The sequence below is a fragment of the Lucilia sericata genome, unplaced genomic scaffold (assembly GCF_015586225.1).
Source record: "Lucilia sericata isolate MDLA Ls3-8-SP2 unplaced genomic scaffold, ASM1558622v1 Contig001060F_arrow, whole genome shotgun sequence".
Classification (NCBI taxonomy): Eukaryota; Metazoa; Arthropoda; class Insecta; order Diptera; family Calliphoridae; genus Lucilia; species Lucilia sericata.
In genome coordinates, this window is record NW_023995037.1 from 132,713 (window position 1) to 148,434 (window position 15,722).

A 15,722-nucleotide genomic window follows, 5' to 3' on the forward strand; every position below is an offset into this window, starting at 1 on the left:
AATTATTTATTTATATTTTTCTAAGTAAGAGCAGAATTTTAAATTGTTCATGACGTCACTAGCTAGACAATAATATGAACATAAATTTCAAAATACTGTGAGCGTCAAAAGTAGTTAAACTGTAGATAAAAAATCTTTATTAATTTCATGCTTTTAAATATTTAAAACTTTAGGAGTCTCAAAGAATGAGTAAAGTATACTTTTTTCTCAATGTATTAAGGTATCCATTTACTTTTGGTTTTCATATTCATGAAAATTTATGCAGTTGTGATTATAGGGAATGAATGACCGTATACTTTTGGAAACAAATATTATTGTTGCTTTGTTTTTAGTCATAAATAATTTATTGATCTGAATAAATAAACTTAAATATTGTAGGGGACTGCACACACAATTCTTTATATACTAATACATATGTACATTTGTATGAAGTTTTTCTGTATATATGTATGTATGTAACACTGAGTATGCATATGAATAGAAATAATGTTTTATTTTGTTAAATAAATATACAAAAAAGTCAATGGATATTAATTGAGAGATTTTATTTCAAAAGAATACATATTCCCTTAATCAAGGGACCGATTTTTAACAGTGTAGAACAATCGTTTGTGTTAAGGAGAGTGTAAAGCTTAATTATGAGAGCAAAATGTTTTAAGCTTTTAAGATCAGTGTTTGACAAACGTTGTTTCTAGTTGCAACTATAGTGTGGATCATAGATTTGACTATATTCTGTTTTACAATCCGATCTATAGTCTAGTCTATGGTATAGTCTAGACTACAAAACTATACTACATAGTTTTGTCTATAGCTTGATATATAGTATTGACTATAGTGTAGTTTATAGTCTAGTCTATAGTCTAGTCTATAGTCTAGCCTATAGTCTAGTCTATAGTCTAGTCTATAGTCTAGTCTATAGTCTAGTCTATAGTCTAGTCTATAGTCTAGTCTATAGTCTAGTCTATAGTCTAGTCTATAGTCTAGTCTATAGTCTAGTCTATAGTCTAGCCTATAGTCTAGTCTATAGTCTAGTCTATTCTACAATCCGATCTATAACTGGAGTCTTAATTATAGTAGTCTAGTCTATAGTCTACTCTATTGTCTAGTCTACAGTCTAGTCTATTCTACAATCCGATCTATAACTGGAGTCTTAATTATAGTAGTCTAGTTTATAGTCTACTCTATAGTCTAGTCTACAGTCTAGTCTATAGTCCAGTATATAGTCTAGTCTATAGTCTAGTCTATAGTCTAGTCTATAGTCTAGTCTATAGTCTATATAGTATATAGTATTTCTTATAGTCTTGAGTAGATTCTAGTCTATATTATTGACCATAGTCCCGTTTAAATTCTAGCCTACATTCCTCAACTACTAGCCTTGTAATCACTTCCTTTCAATATGCCTCCATATTTAATTTATTTAACACTTATTCCTTATGGAAATTACAAATAGAAAATAAAAATCCAAGAAAATTACTTCATGGACACAGTAATAAACATAAATCCAATTGATTTACATACACATAGACAAAATTACAAGTCTCTGCAGAGAAGATTAAATGACACCACCAACAGGATTTCATTAAAGGCTATAAAAAGGAAACCAGAAAATTTTTACTAGGAAACAGTAAAAGAAAGTAAAGAAAATTCAAAATACAGAAAAAAGTATAGTAAAATACTTATAGTATAGTAGAAGAAATGCATAAACTGTATACAGCTGATACTATAAATGAACTTTGACATTTACAAAAAAAAATGTCTCCCGTATAGACACCGGGACTGGAAAAGGGATCAACATAATTGAGCAGATAAACTATTAAAGAGTCGACTATAAAATTTTGTTAAAACTTTTTTAAAACAAATTAGTTACTTTAAAAAATTTTAGCAAATCATGTATTTTATTTAAAATAATTTCTTTAAATTTCCACATTTTAGTATTAAGAAAAATTTTCTCCTCCTGCCAAGTAAAATTTTTCTTTTTTCCAAACAGGACCTGCGCTTTAGAATTGTTTCTATCAATATACATTCTCTTATATAAACTCGTATGACACATACAGCTCTAAAAGTATGTGTACATTCGTTCTTCCATTTTATGCTTTTTGAAATTCCCCTTGAAAAAGTTACGTCATATCTGACACAACAACGCCCCCTTTTTTGTACTATTACTCTCAAGTCCTTGTGTTATATGAGGCTGTGGGGTATAACACTTATAAATTTAATTTATTTATAAGTTATAAAAATATGTTATGTATGTGTTTTTTTTCTTCTATCTTAAATTAGCACATCAATCTTTTATTATTTATTTACCCTCATCAAGGAAAAAATTAGATGAAAAATAAGAGGAAGCTAAAAATAAATTAGCATACTTCAGGCAAATGTCCTTTAATGTTTAAAAATATTCTACACTAGATGTTATTGTACAAGAGAAAAATAGGCTTGAGTGTTATACAAATAAATATTTTTAAGGTTAGAATTTATTAATAAAAATAACAACAAAAATCCTTAAAAGGTTTTTCAAATCCAAAACATGGAATGTTGCTTAACACAGCACAAACGAAAATCGAAGACAATTTCCGGTTCCAAATGACCTTTCAATCAGTTTTAATTACTGCTGTCTGTATGTGTGTATCTCTTTGCTTATTAATAGTGTTTTTGTTAGTACCATGAGAGCCAGTGTGAGAGTAAAGGTAAAAAGTCGAAAGGTAAACATGACATAACATGAGAAATAGTTAAACAGAGTTGTTTAATTTGTTGGTGGGAAAGGGAATCGTACTTATAGACGACCTTTAATATGGCCCTAGTATAGTCTTTAATTGTGACTGTAATCTGTAGTCAGGAGTATAGTCCAGACCTGACAATAGACTAAACCATATACTAGACTATCGACTAGACTATAGAGTATATATACTAGATATCGACTAGTCTATAGACTAAACTATAGACTAGACTATAGACTAGACTATAGACTAGACTATAGACTAGACTATAGACTAGACTATAGACTAGACTATAGACTAGACTATAGACTAGACTATAGACTAGACTATAGACTAGACTATAGACCTAGGACTATAGACTAGACATAGACTAGACTATAGGACTAGACTATAGACTAGACTATAGACTAGACTATAGACTAGACTATAGACTAGGACTATAGACTAGACTATAGACTAGACTATAGACTAGACTATAGACTAGACTATAGACTAGGACTATAGACTAGACTATAGACTAGACTATAGACTAGACTATAGACTAGACTATAGACTAGACTATAGACTAGAACTATAGACTAGACTATAGACTAGACTATAGACTAGACTATAGACTAGACTATAGACTAGACTATAGACTAGACTATAGACTAGACTATAGACTAGACTATAGACTAGGACTAGACTAGACTAGACTATAGACTAGACTATAGACTAGACTATAGACTAGACTATAGACTAGACTATAGACTAGACTATAGACTAGACTATAGACTAGACTATAGACTAGACTATAGACTAGACTATAGACTAGACTATAGACTAGACTATAGACTAGACTATAGACTAGACTATAGACTAGACTATAGACTAGACTATAGACTAGACTATAGACTAGACTATAGACTAGACTATAGACTAGACTATAGACTAGACTATAGACTAGACTATAGACTAGACTATAGACTAGACTATAGACTAGACTATAGACTAGACTATAGACTAGACTATAGACTAGACTATAGACTAGACTATAGACTAGACTATAGACTAGACTATAGATAGACTATAGACTAGACTATAGACTAGACTATAGACTAGACTAGACTAGACTATAGACTAGGACTATAGACTAGACTATAGACTAGACTATAGATAGACTATAGACTAGACTATAGACTAGACTATAGACTAGACTATAGACTAGACTATAGACTAGACTATAGACTAGACTATAGACTATAGACTAGACTATAGACTAGACTATAGACTAGACTATAGACTAGACTATAGACTAGACTATAGACTAGACTATAGACTAGACTATAGACTAGACTATAGACTAGACTATAGACTAGACTATAGACTAGACTATAGACTAGACTATAGACTAGACTATAGACTAGACTATAGACTAGACTATAGACTAGACTATAGACTAGACTATAGACTAGACTATAGACTAGACTATAGACTAGACTATAGACTAGACTATAGACTAGACTATAGACTAGACTATAGACTAGACTATAGACTAGACTATAGACTAGACTATAGACTAGACTATAGACTAGACTATAGACTAGACTATAGACTAGACTATAGACTAGACTATAGACTAGACTATAGACTAGACTATAGACTAGACTATAGACTAGACTATAGACTAGACTATAGACTAGACTATAGACTAGACTATAGACTAGACTATAGACTAGACTATAGACTAGACTATAGATTACAATATAGTTTAAACTATAGATTATACTATAGATTAGACTATAGACTAGGTTATAGTCAAGACTATAGACTGGACTATAGACTGTACCACAGGCTAGACCATAGACTAGACTATACTATAGACTATAGATTAGACTACACACCAGATTATAGATTAAACTATATACAAAACTATAGACTTGACTATAGACTAGACTATTGATTAGACTATAGATTGTACTATAGATTACACTATAGACAAGGTTATAGTCTAGACTATAAACTTTACTCTAGACTGGACTAAACTAGAGATTATAATATAGACTAGATTGTACACTAGACTATAGTCTAGTCTTAAGTCCAGTCTATTGTCTTATTAATAATCTCGTCTTGATACAAGTCATTGGTTTAGTTTAAAATCAGTAGCCCTAACTGTAGTTAAGTCTAAAGTTTTAACCATACTCTACGGTATAAACATTCATAACTATAAACTTTCTTAACTATAGTCCTGACTTTAGATTCTATTCTATTGATGGCGGTTTCCTTCCTTTTGTCAGTTTTCTATTTCAAAATCGTCTCTTATATAAATCTATTAACTTAGTTGTGTCAACTATAACATCTTCTAATTAAAGGTAAACTTTTAACAAATATCAAAAAGTTTTAATTTTTTATTTGACAAGACAACAAAGAAAGTTAGTTGACAAACACTTTTAGCTATTCAAATACAAAAACAATCCCCTCTTCCTCTCTCACTCGCTTTATCACTCAAAACCTGGAATATTGAGTTAGAACTTTATTGTTTTTTAAGATTAATAAGGCTAAAGGTCAACAAAATGTTATTTACTGTAAATAAACTAATTGACTTTTCTAAAAGTCAAATATTTAAGAAAATAGGTCTATTTTATACTTTAATTTCAATATTTATTTAATGTTGATGCTTAACTTAAGTATTTTGTTAATTAAATTGTTAAATGAGCTTTTAAATATCATTAATCATTTTAACTTGTTTGTGTACTAAATAAATAAATGTCCTTTTGTTTATGAAATTAATTAGTTTTTGTTTTTCTTTCTTCTATTTACAGCAAAAATTCTGATATTTTATGTAATATTTTATGCGGCACTAACTGGATTCTTTGCTGCCATTTTTGCTGTATTTTATCAAACATTGGAAATAAATAAACCTAAATGGACATTAGGCGATGGTTTAATCGGGACAAATCCAGGTGAGTTTCATTTTTTTTTTTTTTTTTTTTTGTGAATTTGATATTTGAAGTAAATAGATTTGTAGAATAAGGTAACAGACCGAAATTTTTCCAAAAACCATCTCTATCTACACATACTTACTTAAATCCTGAACTATTATTTACCTTAACTCCAGACTATTTATTAGTCTATAGTCTGAATTATAGCCTCTTCCACAGTTTTCAATAGTTTGGACTGTAGTCTAGTCTGTAATCTGCATTTTAGTCCAGTTTTTAATACAAACTATAGTCTATAGTCTGGACTATAGTCATGTCTATAGACTATAATCTCATCCATAGTCTGAACTACAGTCTCGTATATAGTCTGGACGATCTGGACTGTAGTCTAATTTATAGTCTGGACTATCGTCTAGTTTATAGTACAATCTGTAGTCTAGTATATAGTCTGTAGTCTGGACTATATTCTGGTTACAGGTGTATATTATAATCCAGCTTATAGACTGGACTCTAGCCTATTTTGTCGTATGTACTATAATCTTGTCTCTAGTCTGGTATATAGTCTATCTACTATAGTGAAGTCTATATTCTGTACTGTTGTCGAGTCTATAGTCAGGACTATAAAATCATGTCTGTAGTCTATACAATAGTCTAGTTTATAGACTTGTCTCTAGTGTGGACTATAACCTAGTCCATAGGCTGGACTACAGTCTAGTCTAGTCTATAGTCTCGACCATAATCTAGTCTATAGTCTGAACTAAATTCCAATCTATAATCTGGTCTATAGCGAAGTCTATAGTCTAGACTAGTCTATACTTTGGACTATATTCTAGTCCATGGACTGTACCATAGTCTATTGTATAATCTAGTCCATAGTCTTAACTATAGTTATGTCTATAGCCTGAACTATAGTCTAGTCCAAAGAATGGACTATAGCATAGTCTAAAGTCTGTTCTATTGTCTACCCTATAGTCGGAACTATAGTGTGTATTATAAAGCTATCTGACCTGTAGTATTGTCTATTGTCTGACCTATTGTCTATATATTAACCTCTAGTCTTAAATATTGACCAAACTATAGCATCTCTAATTTCTTAAGCAATCATGTTGATGACTAAGCATAGTTGACGAAATGATAATTAATCAAACGGCCCGTTGTTTACTTTCCCAGTCCAATTAATATAATAATAGGTCATTAGGATATAGGACATAAAAAACATAATATGTAAATCAAAATGATAATTAAATTCTAATTGAATTTGTATTTAAATGTTTAAACATATAAATCAGTAAACACTCCCTATAGTTGCTAAGGCAGGGGGGACCCCTAAAGTTCCATGATTTGCTGCTGGCAGTCAAAGGTTTACACCCTTTTTGTTCTTTAGCGATATTCATATATAGATTTTAAAAATTCAGTTAAACACATGTGTGTGGTTTTAATGATAAACCTTTTTTAACAGTTTAACACGAAACGCTGATTGTATTAGAAACTTAATTAACTAATTGGATTTTGGTTTTTACGGACCCACCTTTTTTATTTGTTTATTTGTGTTCCTATAATATCAAACACGCTTAGGGATGAAAGAAAACTATGAAAATAAATAAAGATTTAAAACATAGTTTTTTTCTTTTTTAGCAATTTAACAAATAATTATGTTATGTTTTTTTCTCTAATTCTAGGTCTTGGTTTTCGACCAATGCCACCAGAGGTGAATGTTGAAAGTACTTTAGTTTGGTATGAATCAAATAAACCAGATAATTTCAAATATTGGGTAGAGGAAACCTCTAGTTTCTTAAAAGGTAAGTCATAACGATTTTATAAACTTAAGTTTAAATTGATTTTTTTTTATTTATAAAATGGGTTTTGGGTATTAATTTCTTTAAATTTATTTTGTTTAAATTTTACTGAATATTTTGTAAGTATAAGGTTTTTTTTTCATTTTTAAAAACCCTTAAAAACCTGGTAAAAGGGCTAGTTTTGTAAAATTTTGTTTAAAACTCCTTTAAAGCTAGTTTATTTACGAAAATTTCTTTTAAATCTTTTTAAAATTTTTCTTATAAAATTCATTGTTGTTTTTGTAATCATATGCAGCCTATGAAGATTTACCCAAAAAGAATCAAGTAAATTGTACATTTGAAAATCCTCCACCTGAAGGCAAAGTATGCGGCATTGATCGTACCCAATTTGCTCCCTGCACAGAGGAAAATCATTTTGGTTATAATTTGGCCAGACCCTGCGTATTCCTCAAGTTGAACAAGGTAAGTTAAGGTTAAATGAATAAGTTACTAGATAATCAAAACTAATTAATCTTCGTACAAAGTTGTTTAGTTTAAGTTTTGGTTTAACAAGGGTTAAAGCACTTAAATAATAGAGATTTTATATATAATTTTTCTTATTTTTTGATTTTTGTTTTTTTTTTTATTTTAGATTTACAACTGGGTTCCTCAAATCTACAACGATTCAAAGAATTTGCCTGAAGAAATGCCAAATGAGTTGAAACGACACATCACAGAAAAACACACCTTGAGACCAAATGAGGTAAGTTAACATTAACAAATTGCAGGCGAAATCTTTAAAGACCTTTTTAAGACCAACGATCAATATATAGACTAATCTATAGTATATAATCTGTACTGTAGATCGGACGATAGTCAACACTATAGATCAGTCTATAGTGTGGACTGTCCATTCCCCAAGAGCTTGAACTATAGATCAGGCTGTAGATTGGAATACAGATCAGTCTATAATATACAGATCAGTCAAAAGTCTGGACTCTCAAACAATTTACAGTTTAGACTATAGAGGTATCTGTAGATTATATATGATTATACATTCTGGATTATAGTCACAATTAAGGATCAGTTTGTAGTCTGGACTATAACTCAATTTACAGTCTTGACTATGGATCAGTCTATATTCTGAACTTTAGATGAGTTTGGACTCTCTATCAGTTTATAGACTGAACTTTAGCTTAGTCTATAGTCTGGATTATGGATTAGTATAGTATAGACTATAGATCAGTCTATAATCTGGACTATTAATCAGTCTAAAGTCTGGACTATGGCTTATCTGGATTATATATCGGAATATAGTTTGGACAACATAATCTATTGTCTGGACAATATAAGATTTTGTCTGGACAATATGGACACTTGCTTAGTCTATAGTTTGGACAATAGCTTATTCTATAGTATGGACTATAGCTTAGTCTATAATCTGGACTATAGAACAATCTATAGTCTGGACTATAAAACAATATATAGTCTGGACTATAGATCAATCTATAGTCTGGACTATAAATCAATCTATAGTCTGGACTATGGATCAATCTATAGTCTGGACTATGGATCAATTTATAGTCTGGACTATAGATCAATCTATAGTCTGGGCTATAGATCAATCTATAGTGTAGACTATAGATCAATCTATATCTAGTCTGGACTATACATCAATCTATAGTCTGGACCATAGGTCAGTCTATAGCCTGGACTATATCAGTTTATAGTGTGGACTATAGAACAGTCCATAGTCTGGACTATAGAGCAATCTATAGTCTGGACTAGTCTATAGTTTGGACTATAAAGCAGTCTATAGTCTGGGCTATTGAGTAGTCTATAGTCTATACTATTGAGCAGTCTATAATCAGGACTATTGAATAGTCTATAGTCTGGATTATAGATCTATCTATAGAGTAGACTATATAGCAGTATATAGTCAAGACTACAGATTATTCTCTGGACTATTAATCAATATAAAGTCTGAGTCAGTAATCTGAACTATAGATCAACCTTTAAGCTGTACTACAGATAAGTTTAAAGTCAATACTATAGATCTGCCTGAAATGTAATTCTATATGGACTTTAAAAAGATCTATATTCCAGACTATATATTAGTTTATAAACTGAACCATATATGTATATCCTTTGTCAAAATAACAATTGAAACTTTTCTCTCTGTTTTCTAGACTAATGTTGTTTGGATCTCTTGCGAAGGTGAAAATCCCGCTGATGTTGAAAATATCAAAGCCCGTGACTATTATCCACGTATGGGTTTCCCATCCTACTATTTCCCCTTCAAAAATATTGACGGTTATATACCACCTATTGTAGCTGTGCAATTTACCGTTGAAAGTAAGTACAAGAGAAAAAAAATATAAACAACAATATAACTAAACATGAATAGACAGGAAATAACAGGATAAAACAGGCCAAAGCAAAGCAATTAAATAGAAAAATATTGTGGTTATAAAAGCAATTAAACATTTAAAATAAATACCTTTTAATTTTGAAATCCCTAAGGCGGAACTAGGATGTATATTTAAGGCTCTCCTGCTGGGGTGTTGTGAAATGAAAGTTGCTTAGTTGTTGGTAATTAAAAAATGATTGGCCATTAAGTTGTGGTTTTATTACAAGGATTATCAAGGGAGTTGGCTAAAAATAGATAAATGAAAGTAAAAACACATATAATTAACTATAATAACTGTTATTTTAATAGTAATTTTATAAACAGAAATAAAACTGTAGTTAGTGATTGCTAAAATGACAAACCCTAAAAATAACCACTGGCAACGTAGGTTTGCCAAATGGCAAATTGAGTTTATGTAAAAAAAAAAATAGTAAATCTTCCACTCTAGTAAAACTTTTTATAAAAAGGAAAATAACTAAACTAAATACATAATTAAAAATAACCATTTCCTGTGAAAAGAACTTTCTATAAATATAAAACTTAATAATGAAGAAAGAATTGTTAAAAAAAATTTCCAACCAACAATAGTTTTCAGTTACATTGTTTAAATGTGGTTAAAAATAAGGTTAATATGTCACGTTTGTGTGTTAAATTCTCATACAAATACATTTACATATGTCAGTATGTAAGTTATTAAAAAAAAAACTATTTAACCACCCCGATTTCTAGGAAAAAACCTTTAAATTTAGCAATAAATTTTTAATACTTAAACTAAGTACTTGCTAAAAGTATTAAACTTCTTGCCGCCGTCATTGGCATTAAAATCCATTAGATTTGTAAGTTTATCTAATATAAAATAGTTTGAAACACTTAAGATTTTGATGGCATTTTCAAATCATTTCAATCTATCACTTCTTCTGCAATTAGCAGTGTTGCCAATTTATAGTTTGTTTGTTAACTCAGCAAAAGCAAATGGTTCTCTTTACTCACACTTTTGTTTACAATTGCAGAAATGTAAACAAGGCAAATTTATAAGTGGTGTAGTGTTTTAAACAGCTGATTATTTTAAGGATTATACTTACAAACTTTATACCTATAAAATTTTCCTATTCAATTCCAAAAATTCCAATGACAACATTCCGTTCTTAAGTAACCTCTCTATAATTTATTCTATTTAAAATTCATTTAATAAGATTTCACTTTTTTCCACTTATTATACGCTCTATTTGTATGCTAATTTCTTGAAAATATTAAATAAATAATTGCATGCAGAAACATGAACACTCTAAATCCCTAAATAAAACATTGAATAACAGAAAATAAATAATAATAAAACTTATATATACCAAAATCTATATAAATACATATTTCTATTTTAATTTAACAAATAAATTAGTTAAATAAACAATGTATAACATTCTCATATGTATGATTTTATGAAATGTGTATATAAAGGATATTATTTGTTGCAAAAATAAAAAGGACAAATAAACGAACATATAGCCGTTAGGTTTACTAAAAATAAACGAGATAGAGCGAATGAGAGTGTACAAATGTATACAAAAACGAATGTATCCTACATAACCCGCAGTTTTTGGAGGCAGTTCAGAACTGGAGACTTCTTACAGGACAAAGGATCGGTCTAAGTATTTATTAAAATGAGTTTGATATGAAGTATTTTTTTACAAATGGACTGTTTAATTCATTACTAGTGGTGGCTTATGTAGCTACTCTCTATATGGCTAAAAAGTATTTTCTCTAGATTTTAAGAGATGCTAAACTTTTATTTAAAACTCTTTTTCACTTCTTCTCTTTTCGAAAGAGTAAATTCTGGGGGTACTATAGATGACGTTTACCAACGACTATAGTCAAGACACACTCAAGACTACAGATTAGTCTATAGATCAGTCTATTGTCAAGACTACAGACAAGTCTATAGTCAAGAATATAGATAAGTTTAGAGTCAAGACTACAGATTAGTCTATTGCCAAGATTATAGATTAGTCTATAGTCAAGACTAAAGATCAATCTATTGTCAACACTATACATCAGTCTATAGTCAAGATTATACATCAGTCTATAGTCAAGACTACAGATTAGTCTATAGATCAGTCTATAGTCATGACTACAGATCAGTCTATAGTCAAGACTATAGATAAGTCTATAGTCAAGATTATAAAACAGTTTATAGTCAATACTGTAGATCAGTCTATAGTCAAAACTATAGATCAGTCTATAGACAAGACGATAGATCAGTCTATAGCCAAAACGATAGATAGATCAGTCTATAGCCAAAACGATAGATCAATCTATAGTCAGGACTATAGATCAGTGTATAACCAAGACGATAGATCAGTCTATAGCCAAGACGATAGATCAATCTATAGTCAAGACGATAGATCAGTCTATAGTCAAGACTATAGATCAGTCTATAGTCAAGAGTATAGGTCACTCTATAGTCAAGACTATAGATAAGTCTATAGTCAAGACTATAGATCAGTCTATAGTCAAGACTATAGGTCACTCTATAGTCAAGACTATAGATCAGTCTATAGTCAAGACTATAGATCAGTCTATAGTCAAGACTATATACCAGTCTATAGTCAAGAATATAGATCAGTCTATAGTCAAGACTATATACCAGTCTATAGTCAAGACTTTATATCAGTCTATAGTTTAGTCTATAGATCAGTCTATAGTCCATACTATAGTCAATCTAGCCTACAGTCTATAGTCTTGACTGTACATATTCTGAACTGTATATGGTCGGAACAATAGTTTTGTCTATAGTCTGATCTAAAGTTTAGTCTATACTATATAGTTTTGTGAATGTATATATCAGTTTATTGTCTGGAGTAGTAGGAGATTTAACCGTACAAAAAGGGACCCATTAACTTAGTATAAAACTGCTGGTTGTTGTATACATAAATGTAAGTAAGTGGATGTGAGTGGCAGTAGTGTAAAGAAGCAAGTAAATATAACGAACAAAAATCGATTTTCCTAGACAAAAGCTTAAGGACATAAGGACACACATACAAGGATACTTACAGGCAACACGAAAATAATATGAAATAATATTAACCATAATCTTAAGATTGAACAAATACATGCATACATATATACACAAGTAATGTTACACTAAAAATAAAAACCAGGAACTTTAACATAAAAGACAAAAAATATCTTTGAATATTAGAAAAAAAAGAAGAAAACTTCCGACCAGCAGCAAAAATGTTGGCAAAAAAAGTCAAGAAATCATGATTAATATCCTGACAGAAAAAATAAAGAAAAGAATCAACTTAGAAACACAAATTATTTGCAGCAATGAACAAGAAAAGAAATTTAAGGCCCAAGAGAGAAGTAGCAAAAAAACACACAACATCCATAATAATCTTCAAGGTTGAATTGTCCTTATACGCATACATACAAATCTACTTCCTTTGTGGCAACACCAACACAACCACAGCCACAAACTGAGTTGAATTTTAGGAAACACAAGCATTTTCTTATTATATTTCGTTTTTTTTTTCCTTTAACCACATGGAGAATTTCAAAAGAAAAACGTTTATTCAATCAACACAAATTGAATATTTTTAATCTATTTTCATGTGGGACATTATTTTTATACATTTTATGTCTTTTTTGCCTTAAAGAAGAAACCTTATTTTTCCATAAAATAACAAAAAAATACTATTAAACCAAAAAGCAACAAAAAAAGGCATTAAGGTTCTTAACTTGGTTTTCATGCTAAAAAAAACATGACACACAATATTTCTCATATAATTGCATAAAAATATTGATTGTATTGAATGTTATACATACAAATTACATAGAGATATACCTACAATACATATGTACGTATCGAGTACACTTGTATAAAAATAGTATCCACTGCCTGGATTATTGTAGCGAACAAGTATTAGGGTGGTCTAACAAAATCCCATAACAAATGACAATCTAAAGAAAATGAAATCATCATTTAAATTCCCCAGATTCCGAATTACCTCACTGGATGAACGATTAAGCTTTCATAAGAAAAACAAATTTCATATATAAACTTTCATCTTAGTTACTTACAGCCCCTCCCTAATAGCTTACAAACATACATTCTTAATACATCGCTTACCACAGTCACGAATGTGACTAGAAATTGTATTTACGAATTGAGGTTGAAACAAAGAAGAGAAAAATTAACAAAATACATATTTAGATTGATGCAAGCAAAACCTATGTTTATGCTATACTTTTTCGCGTCTTTCTAGGCAGGTAGTTCATTCGTATTGTGGTCCTTCTATAAGGATGTCATTATATTTAAATAAAAATGTAAATCAAATAAACTTGCATAATTAATTCTGTGAGTAATATTTAATGGTGAATATAATATGGTTTTCTGAGCCACGCAGATGTTACTAATTGGCTTGATTCCTACAATTACGTATAACAAAAGCTTTCAAATTAGGATTTGGCAATTATACAAATTCCAAAGCTCTTTATTAAGACATAAAAATTCTCATTTCCTAGGAGTTTCTACAATTTGCGGACTCTAAGAGGCCAGACTATAGACTAGAGCAGACTATAGAGTAAACTAAAGACTATAGACTAGACTATAGACTAGACTATAGACTAGACTATAGACTAGACTATAGACTAGACTATAGACTAGACTATAGACTAGACTATAGACTATAGACTAGACTATAGACTAGACTATAGACTAGACTATAGACTAGACTATAGACTAGACTAGACTAGACTATAGACTAGACTATAGACTAGACTATAGACTAGACTATAGACTAGACTATAGACTAGACTATAGACTAGACTATAGACTAGACTATAGACTAGACTATAGACTAGACTATAGACTAGACTATAGACTAGACTATAGACTAGACTATAGACTAGACTATAGACTAGACTATAGACTAGACTAGACTAGACTATAGACTAGACTATAGACTAGACTATAGACTAGACTATAGACTAGACTATAGACTAGACTATAGACTAGACTATAGACTAGACTATAGACTAGACTATAGACTAGACTATAGACTAGACTATAGACTAGACTATAGACTAGACTATAGACTAGACTATAGACTAGACTATAGACTAGACTATAGACTAGACTATAGACTAGACTATAGACTAGACTATAGACTAGACTATAGACTAGACTATAGACTAGACTATAGACTAGACTATAGACTAGACTATAGACTAGACTATAGACTAGACTATAGACTAGACTATAGACTAGACTATAGACTAGACTATAGACTAGACTATAGACTAGACTATAGACTAGACTATAGATTAGACTATAGACTAGACTATAGACTAGACTATAGACTAGACTATAGACTAGACTATAGACTAGACTATAGACTAGAGACTATAGACTAGACTATAGACTAGACTATAGACTAGACTATAGACTAGACTATAGACTAGACTATAGACTAGACTATAGACTAGACTATAGACGACTATAGACTAGACTATAGACTAGACTATAGACTAGACTATAGACTAGACTATAGACTAGACTATAGACTAGACTATAGACTAGACTATAGACTAGACTATAGACTAGACTATAGACTAGACTATAGACTAGACTATAGACTAGAATATAGACAAGACTATAGACAAGACTATAGACTAGACTATAGACTAGACTATAGACTAGACTATAGACTAGACTATAGACTAGACTATAGACTAGACTATAGACTAGACTATAGACTAGACTATAGACTAGACTATAGACTAGACTATAGACTAGACTATAGACTAGACTATAGACTAGACTATAGACTAGACTATAGACTAGACTATAGACTAGACTAGACTATAGACTAGACTATAGACTAGACTATAGACTAGACTATAGACT

The 15,722-nt window shown here is 30.2% G+C and overlaps 1 protein-coding gene across 12 annotated transcripts in view; it reads left to right on the top strand.

Annotated features, from left to right (window-relative positions):
- The window catches only part of LOC119609784 (sodium/potassium-transporting ATPase subunit beta-2), a 40,690-nt gene that overhangs the window by 20,001 nt on the left and 4,967 nt on the right, over positions 1–15,722 (top strand). For 9 of the 12 annotated variants that reach the window (XM_037964695.1, XM_037964704.1, XM_037964696.1 and 6 more), the window contains exons 3-7: positions 5,516–5,656; positions 7,312–7,431; positions 7,724–7,890; positions 8,060–8,170; positions 9,597–9,762. In XM_037964695.1, the coding sequence (XP_037820623.1) occupies positions 5,516–5,656; positions 7,312–7,431; positions 7,724–7,890; positions 8,060–8,170; positions 9,597–9,762 (705 nt within the window). The remainder of the gene's footprint in view (positions 1–5,515; positions 5,657–7,311; positions 7,432–7,723; positions 7,891–8,059; positions 8,171–9,596; positions 9,763–15,722) is intronic. The other 3 variants (XM_037964705.1, XM_037964706.1, XM_037964707.1) reach the window with 1 other exon arrangement.